At 45.4% G+C, this 19,265-nt stretch overlaps 2 protein-coding genes across 2 annotated transcripts; both read left to right on the top strand.

Moving 5' to 3' along the window:
* The first annotated feature begins 12,952 nt into the window (after window positions 1-12,952).
* LOC127291761 (G-type lectin S-receptor-like serine/threonine-protein kinase SD1-13) lies at window positions 12,953-14,841 on the top strand. Its single transcript, XM_051321079.2, has 6 exons — window positions 12,953-13,093; window positions 13,168-13,429; window positions 13,502-13,736; window positions 13,819-13,960; window positions 14,057-14,247; window positions 14,613-14,841. Exons 1-6 carry the CDS (start codon window positions 12,953-12,955, stop codon window positions 14,839-14,841), a joined length of 1,200 nt encoding a protein of 399 aa, XP_051177039.2.
* Window positions 14,842-14,901: 60 nt separating this feature from the next.
* On the top strand, window positions 14,902-16,662 carry LOC139838834 (heat shock 70 kDa protein 1-like). Its single transcript, XM_071828854.1, has one exon. It carries the CDS (start codon window positions 14,902-14,904, stop codon window positions 16,618-16,620), a length of 1,719 nt encoding a protein of 572 aa, XP_071684955.1. The 3' UTR covers window positions 16,621-16,662.
* Window positions 16,663-19,265: the final 2,603 nt, after the last annotated feature.

The raw sequence follows: 19,265 nt of genomic DNA on the forward strand, positions 1-19,265 counted from the left end.
TGAGCCAACCACTATGCCATTTGTGTCCACCATACCTACCTACTACATGGTATTTCTCCGCCATTCCAAAGTAAATTGCTTGAGTGCTACCTTTAAAATTTCTATCCTCTACCTTTACAATATATAGCTCATGGGACAAATAGCTTAAAAACTATTGTGGTATTGAATATGTACTTATGCACTTTATCTCTTATTAAGTTGCTTGTTGTGCGATAACCATGTTTCTGGGGACGCCATCAACTATTTCTTTGTTGAATATCATGTGAGTTGCTATGCATGTTCGTCTTGTCTGAAGTAAGAGTGATTTATCATGATCAAATGGTTTGAGTATGCATATTGTTAGAGAAGAACATTGGGCCGCTAACTAAAGCCATGATCCATGGTGGAAGTTTCAGTTTGGACAACAAACCTCACTCTCTTATGAGAATATTATCTGTTGTTGAATGCTTATGCATTAAAGAGGAGTCCATTATCTGTTGTCTATGTTGTCCCGGTATGGATGTCTAAGTTGAGAATAACCAAAAGCGAGAAATCCAATGCGAGCATTCTCCTTAGACCTTTGTACAGGCGGCATAGAGGTACCCCTTTGTGACACTTGGTTGAAACATGTGCTATGCTATGATAACCCATGTAAATCCAAGCTAATTAGGACAAGGTGCGGGCACTATTAGTATACTATGCATGAGGCTTGCAACTTGTAGGATATAATTTACATAACTCATATGCTTTATTACTACCGTTGACAAAATTGTTTCTTGTTTTCAAAATCAAAGCTCTAGCACAAATATAGCAATCGATGCTTTCCTCTTTGAAGGGCCATTCTTTTACTTTTATTGTTGAGTCAGTTCACCTATTTCTCTCCACCTTAAGAAGCAAACACTTGTGTGAACTGTGCATTGATTCCTACATACTTGCATATTGCACTTGTTATATTACTTTGCATTGATAACTATCCATGAGATATACATGTTACAAGTTGAAAGCAACCGCTGAAACTTCATCTTCTTTTATGTTGCTTCAATACCTTTACTTTGAATTATTGCTTTATGAGTTAACTCTTATGCAAGACTTATTGATGCTTGTCTTGAAGCACTATTCATGAAAAGTCTTTGCTTTATGATTCAGTTGTTTACTCATGTCATATACATTGTTTTGATCGCTGCATTCACTACATATGCTTTACAAATAGTATGATCAAGGTTATGATGGCATGTCACTCCAGAAATTATCTATGTTATCGTTTTAACCTGCTCGGGACGAGCAGAACTAAGCTTGGGGATGCTGATACGTCTCCGACGTATCGATAATTTCTTGTGTTCCATGCCACATTATTGATGTTATCTACATGTTTTATGCACACTTCATGTCGTATTCGTGCATTTTCTGGAACTAACCTATTAACAAGATGCCGAAGTGCCAGTTCCTGTTTTCTGCTGTTTTTGGTTTCAGAAATCCTAGTAACGAAATATTCTCGGAATCGGACGAAATCAACGCCCAAGTTCCTATTTTCACCGGAAGCATCCAGAACACCCGGGAAGGACCAGAGGGGGGGCACTGGGCCCCCAGACCATAGGCCGGCGCGGCCCAGGCCCTGGCCGCGCCGCCCTATGGTGTCGTCGCCCCTTCGACCCTCCTGCGCCGCCTCTTCGCCTATTTAAAGCCCCTGGATCGAAAACCCTGATGCGTACGACGAAAACCACAGAAACCTTCCAGAGCCGCCGCCATCGCGAGGCCAAGATCTGGGGGACAGGAGTCTCTGTTCCGGCACCCTGCCGGAGCGGGGAAGTGCCCCCGGAAGGCTTCTCCATCGACACCGCTGCCATCTCCACCGCCATCTTCATCACCGCTGCTGCTCCCATGAGGAGGGAGTAGTTCTCCATCGAGGCTCGGGGCTGTACCGGTAGCTATGTGGTTCATCTCTCTTCCATGTACCTCAATACAATAATCTCATGAGCTGCTTTACATGATTGAGATTCATATGAGTTTTGTATCACTACTATCTATGTGCTACTCTAGCAAAGTTATTAAAGTAGTTCTATTCCTCCTGCACGTGTGTAAAGGTGACAGTGTGTGCACCGTGTTAGTACTTGGTTTATGCTATGATCATGATCTCTTGTAGATTGCGAAGTTAACTATTGCTATGATAATATTGATGTGATCTATTCCTCCTACATATGCATGAAGGTGACAGTGTGCATGCTATGTTAGTACTTGGTTTAATCTGTTGATCTATCTTACACTATAAGGTTACTTAAATATGAACAAATTGTGGAGCTTGTTAACTCCGGCATTGAGGGTTTGTGTAATCCTACGCAATGCGTTCATCATCCAACAAGAGTGTAGAGTATGCATTTATCTATTCTGTTATGTGATCAATGTTGAGAGTGTCCACTAGTGAAAGTCTAATCCCTAGGCCTTGTTCCTAAATACTGCTGCGTTACTACTGCTTGTTTACTGTTTTACTGTGTTACTACTGCTGCAATACTACCACCATCAACTACACGCCAGCAAGCTATTTTCTGGCACCGTTGCTACTGCTCATATATATTCATACCACCTGTATTTCACTATCTCTTCGCCGAACTAGTGCACCTATTGGGTGTGTTGGGGACACAAGAGACTTCTTGCTTTGTGGTTGCAGGGTTGCATGAGAGGGATATCTTTGACCTCTTCCTCCCTGAGTTCGATAAATCTTGGGTGATCCACTTAAGGGAAAACTTGCTGCTGTTCTACAAACCTCTGCTCTTGGAGGCCCAACACTATCTACAGGAAAGGAGGGGGAACGTAGACATCATCCACCATATCTCACTCCTGAAGACATGTAAAAAAGTAGTGGACCGCCACCACATGTTCCGGATCATAGTTTTTATTAATTAAAATAAATAAATCACCAAATATATTTACAACAATAATTAACAATTAAAAAATTAACAACAATAATAATTAACTAATTAACCACAATTAACAACAATAGATACATCACCAAAGAAGATTAATTTACAACAATAAAGCACCAAATATATTTTTACAACAATAAATCTATTTTTATTTACAACAATTAAATAAAAAATTATATTCTTATTATTTAAACAACAATCACCAAAGAGGCCAGGGATCTATTTTTATTTTTACAACAAATCTATTTTTATTTTTTACAACAATAAATCTAGTTTTAGTAACAAAAAATCACCAAAATTGAGGCCGGATGGGCTGCTGCGAGGGCGGCGAGGTGCCGGCGAAGGACGATCAGCGAGGGCGGCGAGGTGCGAGGCGGGGTGGCGGTTTCTTTTCGATCGGTGGCGAGGCGAGAGGCAAGACACACGGACATGGCAGTAGCTGGCCGGGTGCGCGGCGACAGTTGCGGCGACAGCGGCGAGGCGACGGACGACAAGGACGGCAGCGGCGCAACATCGGCGAGGGCGGCGTGACGATGCGTTTGCTCATCTTCGATCGGCGGCCATGACCTCTTCGAGAGAGTCTGGACTTAAACAGAGGGGTCCTCGCGCATGTTTTATATTTTCGGGCCTTTAGTCGCGGTTGGTGAGAACAACCGCGATTGAAGCCTTTTTTGGCTGGCTTTTGGTTCCCGCGCGAAAAAGGTTTTAGTCCTTTTAGTCGCGGTTGATCTCACCAACCGCGACTAAAGCCATTTTTTAAATTAATTCGTCTAAACTAATTCATTTTAGAAAAATTCATAATTTTCATTTCAAATCAGAAAAATACAAATAATATATCAAAAATTTAAGAAAATAAAATCTGACCTAATTCATTTCAAATAATATATCAAACTATTGAGAAAAAATCATAACTAATTCATTTTAAATCGGAAAAATACAAATAATATATCAAAATATTCAGAAACTAAAATTTAAACTAATTCATTTCAAATAATATATCAGAATATTCATAACTAATTCATTTCAAATCATAAAAATAGAAATAATATATCAAAAAATTCAGAAAAATAAAATCTTATAGTATAAATCTTCCAAATGTTTGGTGCCAAATTTTCCCCGTCTTATTTCTTCCCGCCAATTCTTTCCACCACTTCCCGCCTTTGTCTTCACCCACCTCCTGTCTTCCCGCCATTTCTTCCTACCTCTTGCCGCCATTTCTTCCCACCTCTGTCTTCCCGCCTCCTATCTTCACGCCATTTCTTCCCACCGCTTACCTCCATTTATTCCGCCATTTATCACTATATATATGTAGGCCGACTTGGCCAGCATTATCATATCTCTAAAATCTCTCATCACTCTCCCATGGCTTCCACCGTACCCACTCTAACCTACCAGCAGGCGGAGGAGCTTTGCGCCACGAGCTACCCTTGCCCACCGGGCTACCGCGTCCCCGCCGGCTGGAGCCTAAGCACCGGAGGCGTGCCGGTCCCTCCTGTTCCTCAGGGTACTGCGCGCCGGGCGGCCATCACGAACCACTACTACCTCGACCTCACGCCGGAGAAGCGGATGAATCCCCACTGGCATCGCGCCAACCAGCACACTTGGAACGTCTTCTTCATCAATCGGCATGAGAGGGTGCTAGCCAGGTACGAGGAGGACGGTCTGCCTCCTGGGAATTTCCACGAGGCCGACCATCGGCTATGGTGGTGAGGCCAGACACTACAGAGCGTCATGGATACATCAGGGTCGGCGATATCCCCCGCATGCGCTACCCTCACTACCAGTCGAGGTTTGAGCCACGAGCGCCGACCGGCGACAATGACGACGACAGTGACGATGACGACGACAACTTAGAAGGCGACGACTACGAGTACGATGGCGGTGACTATGAAGACTATGAGTATGCATATTATAGGCATAGGCAGGAGTATGACTAAATCACTCCAACATTCCAAGATGTACTCTTAGGCCTAGACATGTCCTTCATATCATTGGCTGTAGTTCAAATTTCATGTATCGTCAGTAGTATCTCGAATCAATCGAGTCATTCAAAAATGGACACCAAACACATCACAAATAATATAATTCACATGATCCATACAAAGTTTAGAACAAATTTTCCTCAATAAAGTTTTGTACAATAAATTATTACACATCATTTCTTCGCTTGTGTCCCTTGCTTACGATTGTGCCGTAACCATGGAGCATCCTCATCATTTAACTTCACGCTTGGGTCAGTGTTCACTTTGAAGGGCGGAATTTTGCCAAACTTATTATAATCTTCTGACATGTCTGTCTTGTCCTCCACTCCCACGATGTTTCTTTTCCCTGAAAGAACTATGTGGCACTTTGGATCATCGCATGTTTTCTTATCTTTCCTTTTTCTCGGTTTGCTACTCATGTCCTTCACATAGAAAACCGGAGCAACATCTTTGGCTAGGATGAATGGTTCGTCAAGGTAACCAAGATTGTTGAAATCCACCATTATCATTCTGTATTGCTCGTTCACCTTTACCCCACCTCCTGTCAGCTTGAACCATTTGCGCCGAAACAAAGGGACCTTAAAGGACGGTCCATAGTAAAGTTCACATATCTCCTCTATGTAACCATAATATGTGACCTTTTGCTCATTGTCGGTTGCTGCATCAAAGCAGAAACCACTGTTTTGGTTGGTGCTCTTTTTATCTTGGGAGATCGTGTAAAATGTATTCCCATTTATCTTGTACCTTTGGAAAGTTGATATAGTCGAAGATGGTGAATTGGCCAACATGTACAGCTGATTTTCAACATGATTGTCACTCATTAAATGTTCTTCCAACCAACTACCGAAAGTCTCCATGTGGGCTTTGTAATCCAGTATTCAGGCTTCCCCGGGTTGTTTGAGCGTAAACTATTCTTGTGTTCCTCGAAGTACGAAGCCACCAAGCTGGAATTTTGTAGAACTGTGTGGTGTGCTTAAGTCATAGAATTGTCGTCCATAAATATCGTTGATTTTCTTCCGATCGTGTCTTTTCCACTTAGTCTCCCCTCGTACCGCGATTGAGGAAGACCAATCGGCTTATGGTTAGGAACAAAGTCAACACAAAACTCAATTACCTCCTCTGTTCCATAGCCCTTGGCGATGCTTCCTTCTGGCCTAGCACGGTTACGAACATATTTCTTTAATACTCCCATGAACCTATCAAAGGGGAACATATTGTGTAGAAATACAACACCGAGAATGGAAATCTCTTCGACTAGGTGAACCAGGAGGTGCGTCATAATATTGAAGAAGGATGGTGGGAACACCAACTCGAAACTGACAAGACATTGGACCACATCGTTCTGTAACCGTGGTAGATCTTCTGGATTGATTACCTTCTGAGAGATTAATTGCATTGAGGAATGCACATAGCTTCACAATGGCTACTCGAACATTTTCCGGTAGGAGCCCCCTCAAAGCAATCGAAAACAATTGCGTCAAAATCACGTGGCGGTCGTGAGACTTCAGGTTTTGGACCTTTTCTCCACCATATTTATTATTCCCTTTATATTCGACGAGAAGCAGACAGGAGCTTGATACTGCTCAGGCATTCAAAAAAGATGACCTTCTCTTCTTGGGTAAGAGCGTAGCTGGAACGACCTTCAAACTGTTCTAGATGCCGGTCTTCTGGGTCTTTCAAACTTTGCTGGTCCTGCCCTGTTTCCTTTGTATCATTTTTCTTCCCATACACGCCCAAGAAGCTTAGTAGTTTCACGCAAATATTCTTTGTAACATGCATCACGTCGATTGCAGGGCGGATATCTAGGACTTTCAGTATCCAAAACAAAAAAAAAATCAACGGGGACCAAGTTATTTTTAACCATAATAAGAACATTATCAACTTTCCCCAAAGGTTTCTTTCCAGCAATATCAAGAAGATGAACATGCAAATAATATTTTTCCAACGGTGGCAATTCAAGCATATCATAGATTTTTCTAGGCATAACAGAAATACTTGCACCAAGATCACATAAAGCATTGTAATCAAAACCATCTATTTTCATCTTAATGATTGGCTCCCAGCCATCTTCTAACTATTTAGGAATAGAGGATTGGCGTTTTAATTTCCCCTCTCTCATTTGCATAAGAGCATTTGTAATGTGCTTTGTAAAGGCCCTACTTATAGCACTAGCATTAGGACTTCTAGCAAGCTTTTGTAAGAACTTAATTAATTCAGAGATATTGCAATCATCAAAATCAAACTCATTTTTATCAAAGGTGAAAGGAATCTGGCCATCTCGACCGCCTAGGCTGTCTCCACCGCCTAGGCCATCTCTGACGCATCAGCACCAGAATCTGCCACCTCAGCAGACACAGCCGCATTCGTTGCCTAAAAAGAGTCAGTCCCAGAAGCGGAAGACCGACGCCGCTCCGATGGCTACAACTTCGAAGAAATGTAGCCACGGTAGTACAAGCTCGAAGGTAGCCAATGAGCCTCAAAATAGGGCATACGACATGACTGATGAGGAAACCAAAAAGATCTCGCAGGTCGAGTGTAAAGAGTTCTTTGCACGGTAGAAACAAGAACGCCAGCCAAAAAAGCAAGATCTAGTCCAGTGGGTGTGAAAAAAATGCTGAAGAGCCTCCATCAACCTGAGCCAAGGCAGAGATCAGACTATGACCGGCAGATTATCAAGTCAACTAAGGCAATGACAAGGGCCAAAGATAGTACTACAACCAGCAGGAAAACAATTCCCCTGCTCGGAGAACAAAAGAAAAAGTCATGCTCGCCGCTCAAGGTCTATGCTCCAGAGGTCATACAACGGCCCCCCACCTATGAAGAGTATGATCCAGAGATAATAAAAGAATGCAAAGAAGCGGCCGATGCTCAGGGTATGACCATTCCTGAATACTTAAGCCAGTTACAGTTCTACCCTACGACTGAGATAGCGTACACATACATGTACGGACAACCTCTCCTCAGAACTGAGGAGGAGGTCAAGAAGCTACCAATAAAAATACGAAGATTGCATAAGTGGTACATGGAAGCATCAAGGCGTGTGGGCATAAGTACATCAGGGTGTAAATTAAAGATGAGCATTTCTTCCGTGGAGGGGACGTGGTGCACATTGAATTTGATGAATTATTCATGTTATTTAATCAAAAATAACTCGATAAATCTCTCATCAGTTGCTATTGTCTGTAAGTATTATTTATCTAATTAAGTCTCTAGCTTACCTTTTGCTCATTGCATAATAATAATTATCCTCACTATATATATTATGCAGATTGAAAATTGTCCAAGGGAAACAAGGACGAGTCAAGGATATTGGGTTCATTGACCCAAATGTCAATCATGATGTTATGTTACAATCTAAACCCTAGGATGTAGAGGAGAACTTGCTAACAGGGTTAATGAAACAACATAAAAAAGAAGAAATATTGTTTCCTTACAACTTCAAGTGAGTGTTACTGTCTTGTACACATTCCGTTTCACTTACTCGAAGTTAAGTGTCTCATTGATGAGTTATGCGTGCTGCTGTAGGTTCCACTTTATTCTTCTAATCATTAGGCCTGACATCAGAATGGTAGAATTCATTGACTCGAAACATAAAGACCCTAAGTTGTGGGAGGACATGAGTGAACTGCACCAAAGGTAATTTCAATCATTATCGGCAACTTTCGTTTATTTCCTGATATCAAGTAATTAATAATTCATTTATTCATTTTCTTTGCCGGGTAGGGCTTGGAAACAATTCATCGATTTAGTTTCTGATCGTCGTTGGAAAGAGGAGCTCCAATTTAGAGAACTCAATGTAAGTAGTACTACCTAGCTCCGCACATCTTTTTATTCTAGTTTGAGTATCATTACCATGCTTGATTATTATTTTGATTGAACTCTATTCTCGTGAAATCCTTGATGCACAAAGACAGGATTACTTATGTGGATACTACGTTTGCGAGTTCATTCACCAGACGACCTCTGAGAATCCCAGATACGAACAAATCCGAGTACGTAAATAATATTCACAATATCTTATTTTATTACCAGAGTTTCATTCATATATATTGACCCCCTTCTTTAAATTAGATTCAAGATTTGCGGGATAAGCTCCTAACAAAGGATCGCGTGCAAGCAGTTCAAGAGTACTTGGCAGGATTCATAGTTGACCATGTTCTACACAAAGAAGGAGAATACTATCCTTTACATGCTAAGTAGTTAGACATTACGGATTGTAAGAGATATATCCACTAACGTAGCACCGTCGAATATTGTATAGATACATGAACGTGTACTTGGTGTTTGACCATGTACGAAGAAAGAGGTCACTCCTGTCCTCTATATTCATGACGATGTTCTATAATGGTTCCTTCATTGTTGTATGTAGTACCATAGATAGAAATTGAAATAAAAAACACAAAATTAAGCCCAAAACCCTAAACCCAGGCTGCAGTAGAAGCTGACGCGTGTACAATCTTTAGTTAAAGGTTCTCGAGCCCGGCCGGCGCAACGCGGCCACGTGGAACCCCTTTGTCCTGGGTCGTGGCACGCACGGGACTAAAGATGTGGGGCTTTAGTCCTGGAAGCCTAGTCTCGGGCCGCCGACCGGGACTAAAGGCAGTTACGACCCGAGACTAAAGCCCTGTTATCTACTAGTGTTGACATCCACTGCCCGTTAACATGCTCTGAAACTGGACACTAAGAATTCACGGGCCTGAACTTCATTTCTTACATCATTTGTGGATTTTGGAGATTATACATGTTAGGTAGCAGCAGGCAACCCTTGTACGTTTAAAGTTGGGCATCGAGGGAATGGATTTGTTTTTTTTTTCGAGAGTACGCCAGTAACCATATCTTTATAGATGGCAGAAGATTGAGTACAAGAACGGCACCACTCGCTACAAGCAACGAGCGTAACCCCACACAACACCGGCTACAGACCAAACAACCACAACACAAAGAACCTGCCCTAAGCAACAAACCAAGCCGCGTCTCGACCGACGCCAAGCACCTCCTAAGAGGAACGGCTCCCAAAGAAACTTCCTTGTCAACACACCATCCGAAGGAGATCAATGGCGGGACTTGGACGGATCCCAGAAGCTGTCCTCCAGAACATGTCAGCAGCGACGTGCATAGCGCCTAGGAGAACTGCCAAGGACCGCTGCGTCGCCGGATTAAAGCCGCCAAGGACCTCTGCGCCGTGTCTTCCTACCCGATGCTCCCAACAGAGTTACGACGTCAAAGACGCCGCCATCGAGCCGATCCACAAATCGAGGCTTTCGCCCGAAGACAACATCCAGCTCCAAGCAGGTTAGGGAGATTTCGACACTCCTGGGCGGCGCCTCCAAGGAGGGGAACGACACCCGCGGGCGCCGTCGCCGCCGGCCCGACTGAGCCAAGCTAGACTTTCGTCCGAAGCATCGCAAGCCTCCCCCACCTCCGGAACTGGGGTCATACCGTCCGTGAGGTCTCACACCGCCGCCGTCGCAGCCCCTCGTCGATGAAGTCGCAAAAACCGCAGAAACTCCAAAACACCCACCGCATGGCTCAAGGCAAGGCGAAGACTCCAACTCCAACTCCATCCCGACGAGGCACCGCAGCCTCCACACTCGCCGGCATGAAGCACTGCGGCCATCACTCCCGCTCCTCCGGCTAGAGCTGGGGTGGCCCTCCACGGACGCTGCCCGCTCCAGGCAAGACGTCCCTCCCAGCCTCCCCGCCCTCCAGACCCAGATCGGGCCCGCAAGCCCAGATCGGGCCCGGGCCGCCAGCTCCTGCCTGCCTGCAACGCCGGCGAGGAGCACCGCAGGAGCGCCGGCCATGGTGGCAGCGGTCCTCTGCTCGCCAGGGCGCTCCATGGACGAGGCCTCCGCCCCGCCGCCACCCCGCCTGCCGCTCCCGGACGCCACTCACGAAGCCGCCGCACCTCCACGACCTCCCTCCGCCCGCCTCGCCGGGATCTCCTCTCCTCTCCTCTTCACCCGACCCCTCCGCCACGCGCCGCCGGGGACCACCCTGTAGAAGCCGACAAGACGCAGCCGTCGCCCGCGAGGAGGCGACCACGCCGCCGAGCTCCGCCGCCTCGACCTCGAGGAAACGCCTCGCCGCGGCACGCCGGCCCGCCGCGCAAGGTGCCGTCGCATCCTCGTAGAGGATCTCCAACGCCCGAGGGAGAGGCCCCGCGCCACCTCCGCACGGACAAGATCCAAGAGCCCCCGCCGCCGGCACCGCCTGGGCTTTGCCCGGCGGCTGACGCCGGCGGCGGCGGCGGGGGGAGCGGGGAGAAGGGGCTGGGGCTAGGGTTTGGTGGAATCGCCCGCCCGTCGCCCGTGGGGAGCGACAGGACGGGCCTCAAAATCTGGGAGGGTGTGTAGGAGCAGTCTTGGAATGGTAGGGAATGGATTTGTGACTAACTGAAACTGACTTGCTCTCGGAGGGAGGAGGGAAAGAAGAGGAAGAGCATACAAACCGTGTCAACAAGCCCATCTCCTGCTGCCTCACATTACGAGATAGATATAAATACAGTAGATATCTTCTCCAACGGGGACTTGAATATCTTGTCCTCGTCTTCTCTTTTGAGAGAACACCAAACAGTAGTCTCGTCTCCTCGCAAGTCTACAACTTCTCTGAACACGGGAGATCCAACACGGAATCCTTCTCCTAAACTGCTTTCTCACGCGCGGTTGATCAGCTACTCAAGGTTAGTGCCTTTAATTTGCCCTATTCATGATCCATGTACTGTGTATACTACTAGTTTTCTGCGAGAAGCCCAAATCCATTGACCCTTGCCGCTTGATGCCTTTCCTCGTTTTCCGGTTCGATCTCAAGGTTGGAATAGAATCATTTTATTTGTTCTCATTACGTGGAAGACAAACTGATATTTTCTGCCACTTATGCACGCCAGAAGATTGCTAGTTCCTGGATAATGTCGTTACATGTTTATTAGATTTCGGCATGCGTCCTACTCTAGGTTTTGTTATATAACGAGACAAAATGTCCTAGATAGACCGAAATGCAACTTTGATCTGGGGTACATATGCTCTAGTCCTAGTCTGGTCTTTTCATCTAATGTTGCCGCTTAATACATCATTCTAACTACTCCCTCCGATCCTTAAATAGGAAAAATTTGCTAGAGGACACCGTTATTTTCGGCATTTGCCAAAACACACCATTTAATTATGTCTTTGCCAGGTACCGTTATAATTTTATGTCATATTTGCTAGAAGACACCGTACAAAAACAGAAAGTTTGACAATTTTTCTTGGATGACTCGATCCTTTGACCAGTTCTGAAACTTTTTTTTTCATCTAGTCCGAAATTTTGGCGTCCGTTCCATTGGGAACGGATTTTGCGAGAAAATACCCGTCGGCACAAGACCAAATCGCCGTCCATGGTCATCTGTAGCGCCGTGGTCCATCACAAAGGCACTGATTTCTACGGAATCAAGCAGGTGCAGGGTCAAGACTTCTGAGGCACCATACGAGCCTGCAGCCGATTGCCAGGGGGCCTGACCGGAGCTCACAGATGCTGGACAACCCAACCATACGGGAGTTGGGGCGGAGGAGTTGGGCTCAACGACAACAGGGCAGCCGGTGGCCAGCGAGATACAAAACAGGCTTACGGCGCTAGCGTTCGTCGATCAGCGCCTCGAGGGTCTTGGTCACATTTGTCGCTGCAGTTTGCGGCAGGAAAAAATCGTTCAGCAAAGGGCTTGGCAAAATTCTGGGCAGATTTGTAAAAGGGTAAATTGTATTTTCACTAGTCAAAAAGTCAATCTTTCCGTTTTAGGCAATACAGGCAAAAATGCCACAAAATTATAACGGTACATGGGAAAAACATGTTCCGTTGGTGTGTTTTGGCAAATACCAGAAAATAACGGTGTCCTCTAACAAATTTTCCGTTCTAACTGCTCCCTCCGATCCATAACAAGTGTTGTGGTTTTAGTTTATTTTTTTGTCAAATTTTAACTAAAACCATGAAAATTATTATGGATGGGAGGGAGTAGTCTACATGGGTTCAGTTGAAATTCATGTTATATTAGCTTCAGTGAAAGAACAAAACTTTTCTGAGCTGTACACTTGCAGGGCAGAAATGAATAGAGTCTTGGAGAAGAAGTTACAGCACAAAAGTTCGACACCAAAAAAACTGGACATAAACTATCTAAAAACTATCACAAATAATTTCTCTGAAGATCGAATACTTGGAAGTGGTGGGTTTGGAATTGTTTACAAGGTACATATACATTTTTGTGTGCAATTATTTGTTATCTACGGATGTCCAAAAAAGACAAATATATAATGAAACAGGGTGTGCAAGAAAATGGTGAGGTGGTTGCAGTGAAGAGGCTTACTATGACCACGGTAGGAAAGGATGATAATCTATTCTTGAATGAGATTCAACTTGTTACGGGTATATGCCATCCCAATATTGTAAGGCTCGAAGGCTACTGTTACCACACAGAGACTGAAATAGCTTCACACGAAGGACGCAATTTTTTCGTCAATCAGCTGTATAGGCTTCTCTGTTTCGAGTATCTTCCTAATGGAAGCCTCGACAAGTATCTCAGTGGTATGATGATACCCTCTTCTAAAATAATTGTGTTCCTTACAAGAGTATATAGTTGTCATTCTTTTTTTTCAGATGAATCTTCTGGTCTAGACTGGCACGCACGTTACAATATAATTAAAGGGATTTGCGCTGGTTTATATTGTCTTCATAAGGGTAGAGAAGGTGCACCCATTCTTCATATGGATCTAAAACCTACCAACATATTGCTAGATAACAACATGACACCCAAAATCTCTGACTTTGGCTTGTCAAGGCTCTTTGATGGAGGAAAAACTCATGCACACACCGAGAATATAATAGGAACACGGTAAAGCAAAACTTTTCAATCATCGATTTACCATTTTCAGAATATGTGATTCTTCTAACACTGGCACTCGTATTTTGTTTAGTGTATACATGGCACCTGAATATATTGATGGCTGCACTCTCTCAAAAGAGGCGGATATATTCAGTCTGGGCATTATGATCATAGAGATAATGACAGGACACAATAACTACCATGAAGGAACAAGTGACGAGCAATTTACTGAGGTTAGGGATTTCATTAGTGAGGGTTCATTATGACCGATCATAAACTAGAACCTTATGTATGTGCTAATTATTCTAGCAATCGTTTAAGTTCCATAGGTATATGATAAATGGAGGACAAGGTTACAGAAAACATCAAAGACGACTTCATTGGAAGACGAATGCCGACAAGTAGAACAATGCATTGAAGTAGGGCGAGAATGCATGGATAAAGAGCGAAACAGAAGGCCAAATATAAGAAAAATAATTGAGACTTTTGAGGGAACTAAATGTTCAGGTGGAGAGGATGGGTTTGTTCTTTGCTCCTTAACCAAATTATTTCTTGTAGCTTATGTCTTTTTTGCCTTGATGTGCAGGGTGTCACCAGTCTGCTTTCTCTTTAGAACTTTTTTTTCCCTTTTCTGTCCACTATTGAGAGCTCAGATATAAAAGCATGCCTGAACTTGAAAAAAAAATGAGCATATAGTTTATACTTTTCTAATGTAGATTTTCGTTTCACAAATAATTTATGTCATATTGCCTCGATCTTTACAAATATCCTTTGTAAAATATGCTACTGATCGTGCGACCATGAATTTTTCTGATGTGGCTTTCCATTTATTGTTTCATTTTTTAATCTTGCATTTAATGAAGCTAAATGATTGTTCTCAAATAGGCACGTCTTGGCCGAGACCGAAGACACGCTAGTAATCGGCATCGATCTTGGCACGACCCACTCCAGCGTCGGAGTCTGGCAGAATGGTCGTGTGGAGATCGTCCCCAACGACCAAGGAAAGCGCACAACACCGTCCTGGGTCGCCTTCACCGACAGCGAGAGGCTTATCGGCGAGAGGGCTAACAATCAGGTCGCAAGGAACGCATCAAACACTGTCTTCGGTATGTAGCTAGCTCCGTCCTTTTAATTAATTAATGTATGTTGTTCTGTCGATGTATATATAGATTCAATGTCATACTCCTCCATATATGTAGATGTGAAGCGACTCATCGGCCGGAGTTTCTCCGACGCGTCGGTGAAGAGCGATGCCAAGTATTGGCCATTTGGGCTGATCCAGGGTCAGGACGACAGGCCCTTGATCAGCGTGAGTTACCTTGGTGAGAAGAAGGAGTTCTCGCCAGAGGAGATCTCGGCCATGATGCTCGTCAAGATGAAGGAGACAGCTGAGGTCTTCCTTGGGCCTGGAACGACTATCAAGAATGCTGTGGTCACCGTCCCAGCTTACTTCAACAACTCCCAGCGCAAGGCCACCAAGGATGCTGCCACCATCGCCGGCCTCAATGTACTGCGCATCATCAACGAACCTACCGCGGCAGCCCTCGCCTTCAGCGAAGGCAGAAAGTGGAGCGACGACGAAGAGAGGACTGTGCTCGTCTATGACTTGGGCGGTGGGACGTTGGATGTATCGCTCGTCGTTGTCAAGAAAGGTGTCTTGCACGTCAAGGCTACCGCAGGCGACACTCATCTCGGAGGCGAGGATTTCACCAACAGCATGGTTGACCATTTCGTCAAGGAATTTAAGAAGAAAACCCGGAAAGATATCAGCGGCGACATTAGGGCAGTCCGGCGCCTGAAGAACTCATGTGAGAAGGCCAAGATAATGCTCTCCTCCTACGCCCAGGCCGCTGTGGATGAGGACGCCCTTTTTGAGGGCATCGACTTCCACTCCACCATCACCCGCTCCCTGTTCGAGAAGCTCAACAAGGACCTCTTCCGCAGATGCATGGGGCCTGTTCACACATGCTTGGTGGACGCCAAGATGGACAAGAACAAAGTGAACGATGTTGTCCTCGTCGGGGGCTCCACACGTATCAACCGCGTGCACCGGCTCCTCAAGGACTTCTTCAATGGGAAGGAGCCCTGCAAGAGCTTGAACGCCGACGAGGCCGTCGCATACGGAGCAACCATCCTGGCTGCCATCCTCATGGGCCACAAGGAGCATGACATCAACCTGCATCTCATCGACATCACACCCCTCTCGCAGGGCATAAACGTCAAGGGGGGACGCATGAGCGTGGTGATCCCGAGGAACACCACCATCCCCACAATCAAGGAGAAGACCTTCGTCACAACTGAGGATAACCAGTCCAGCATTACCTGGGGCGTGTACGAGGGTGAGAGTGCCATGACAGAGGACAACAGCCTGCGCGGCAAGTTCACGCTTTCCGGCCTCACGTTGGCTCCTAAGGGAGTCACTAAAGTCAATGTGCGGTTTGAGATTGATGAACACGGGATCCTGAACGTCTCCGCAGAAGACAAGAAGGCTGCTCAGAAGGAGAACATTACCATCATGAATGACCCTGGGCGTTTTAGCATGGAGGAGATTAAGAGAATGGTGCAGGAGGCCCAGGAGTACAAGGCCGCGGATGAGGAGCACTTGAAGAATGTACAAGCACGGAACGATATTGACGATTTGTTGTACACTATGCGCAATAGTATGAAGAAACTCGAGGACTCAGCTGAAAGATTGCTCCTTCACCCGGAGGCAACTCGAGAAGAACATGAAACTATCAAGAAACTACCAGACACAATCAAGAAACTCCAGGAATGTCTTGAAAACAAGAAGCTTACCACCAGCGACATGATTGACCATATGAACCAGATTGAGGGTGAATACCGGAGCATCACCAGCCAATTTGGGAGTGCCTCGAACCTAAATGTCCAATAAATCTTACAAGAATATTATATTGTGCCACCAACCCACACACACAAAATTATATCCATTTTGTTTTAATACAAGAATATTTCCCTTATATCTTAGATTCTACCGCCCATATGTTTACTCATTGATCAAGCATATACCGCCATCATCTAGGGTTCACCAATATGTAGGCACGACCCTGCTAGTCCTCTCGGATCAAGGAACGATCTAGTTATTCATAGTACTAGATGAATAGGTGAGCTTTGTCTCGCCGCCTGCATAACATTGCTGCACATGGCATCGCAAAAGGGGTCATGTAGAGCTTGCTCCACCTCTTCGCCGGGTGCACGCGGCTTTCTCCTCTTTTTACTCTCGTCGGGGCCCCGACGGCCGGCACGGCGCGGGACCTGGAGGGGGTTTGCGCGGCGCTTGCCGTCCCGCTCCACGCGCACGCTCCCTTCGTTCGGCACACGCTGGTGCTTCTTATCCTTTGGATTGCGTGGAAAAGCCGAAACCGCAAGGTCTTCAGCGACGTCTGGATGCGGGCTCGTCAACTTGCCTTGCTGTTGGCTGAGCACTGTGAGCTGTGGCTGCATCGTCTGCCTCGCTGCTTCTCGCGGCACCCGGTTGACGCCTGGCTTGCACAACTTCGAGCAAGCTCTACGTGACCCCTAGCTTCGCGTGTGTTGTTCTCTCTTGTGTTTGCTTCCTCTAGCTATTGATGTAAAGAACCTGCTGCTGAGTTGAAATAAAAAGTCTACTTCAGGTGGGGTTTTTTTGCCCCACCGTTGAGCTGTCAAAAAAAAACATTGCTGCACATCATGGCCATTGTGGTACACTCGATACATAACGCGTATCTGTTTTAATTGTTACTGTCCACAGTAGTACTCCATCTTTTCTCTAGCGGATGAGCCTTCTCGACATTGAGGAACGTCCAGATGGTCATATAATAGATCGGCCGATATTTTTGAAATATTCAACTTCTAGGTAACTTGTGATTTGAAGTAATCATTATATAATAGACCTGATTTTCTTGGGTAGTCCCTATCGCACGGTCATGTCCAAACATTCTTGGGATGTCAAGCGAGATGATCAAGGCCATGGCCATATCTAGTAAGCAAATCATTCACCTACTAACAAATACGAAGCCAGGTCTCGAAAGGTTTAGGTGAAGAATTAACCACCAAATTATTTATTTTTATTTTAAAAAGGGTCAGTCCTAGAGGGACCAAGAAGCTATCATTCAGCGGCGGCAACACACTTACAAGTAGGACCGAAAGAACCCTAAATGTTACAACCAGGTCCAAACAATATTCACTAAGGACACTAGAAGTAGAAATGAAAATGCCATCGGTCTCACTCGCTCACTCCCTCTCTCACTCCCAGCCCGATAAGACGCGATGCATCATTTCACTAGTGGAGAAGAGGCCTTTGGTCCCAAGCCCCTGGGAGCAAATGTCCCCGTTCTAAACCAAACCGGAACTAAAGGGGAGCATTGGTCCCGGTTCGTTTCGCGCTGGGTGACCCCACTCGCTGGCGCCTGTCCGTTAGCGGCCTATGGTCCCGGTTTGTACTATAAACCGGGACTAAAGGGTCGGCGGCAGGGCGCGGCAGGCCGTGTCAGGCCTCGGGACCCTTTAGTCCCGGTTTGTAGTACAAACCGGGACCATAGGCCCACCCTTTGGACCCGGTTTGTATTACAAACCGGGACAAAGTCCCCAATCTGCCTATATAACCTTGCCCCTGCCCAAGTGTGAGCCACACTTAGCCATTTTTTCACTTTCTTCTCACAAGAGGGGTGTATTGCTTTGCTCTCTTCACATGCACAAGAGGTGTTCGATCAAATGCTTAAGAGGTTTTGCCGCTTGAGTTCACACAAATCAAGTCACACTTAACTTGCTTTTTTCATCTCCATCGAGGTTAACAACTTTATCCTTTCATCTGTAATTGATAAAATGCATGTGTATATATACATCGTGATGTTCTGTAATGGTTTTTGATAAGCTTAATTATATCATGCAGATGAATCGGCAATGGATGTACATTGACCGACGCTTTGACGAGTTCAGTTCGGGACTGGGTAATTTTATGACCATGGTTAAGGCAAACAAACATGGTGGCTTCATGTATTGTCCATGTGTTAACTGTAAGAATATCGTAAATTACGCTCACTCGAGTACCATTCACGGCCACCTTCTGCGGGACGGTTTCATGCCCAGTTACTACTGTTGGACCAAGCACGGAGAAAGAGGGGTTATGATGGAAGACAATGAAGAAGAGGAAGAGGATGATGACGGTTATCTCAATTTCCCTGAATACGATGACACTGCAGAAGGCAATGAAGACAATGAAGCAGAAGATCAAGAGGCACCAGATGAGCCTGCTGATGATGATCTTGGTCGGACCATTGCTGATGCAAGGAGAGAATGTGAAACTGAAAAGGAAAGGTTGTCCTTCGACAAGATGATAGAAGATCACAACAAATTGTTATACCCAACTTGCGAAGATGGCCATAAAAAGCTAGGCAGCACACTGGAATTGTTGCAATGGAAGGCAGAGAATGGTGTCACTGACTCAGAATTTGGAATGTTGCTAACAATAATTAAGAGGAAGCTTCCAAGGGGTAACGAATTACCCGCCAGTACGTACGAAGCGAAGAAGATTGTCTGCCC

Source organism: Lolium perenne, chromosome 4 (assembly GCF_019359855.2).
Source record: "Lolium perenne isolate Kyuss_39 chromosome 4, Kyuss_2.0, whole genome shotgun sequence".
In the NCBI taxonomy this organism is placed as follows: domain Eukaryota; kingdom Viridiplantae; phylum Streptophyta; class Magnoliopsida; order Poales; family Poaceae; genus Lolium; species Lolium perenne.

What these genes read in the sequence shown, in the direction of transcription:
- LOC127291761 (XM_051321079.2), top strand. Translation starts at nt 12,953, where the DNA reads ATGAATAGAGTCTTGGAGAAGAAGTTACAGCACAAAAGTTCGACACCA. An exon ending in GTGACGAGCAATTTACTGAG is followed by an intron (nt 13,961 to 14,056) that starts GTTAGGGATTTC and finishes TAAGTTCCATAG; the next exon opens with GTATATGATAAATGGAGGAC. An exon ending in TGTTCAGGTGGAGAGGATGG is followed by an intron (nt 14,248 to 14,612) that starts GTTTGTTCTTTG and finishes GTTCTCAAATAG; the next exon opens with GCACGTCTTGGCCGAGACCG.
- LOC139838834 (XM_071828854.1), top strand. Translation starts at nt 14,902, where the DNA reads ATGTCATACTCCTCCATATATGTAGATGTGAAGCGACTCATCGGCCGG.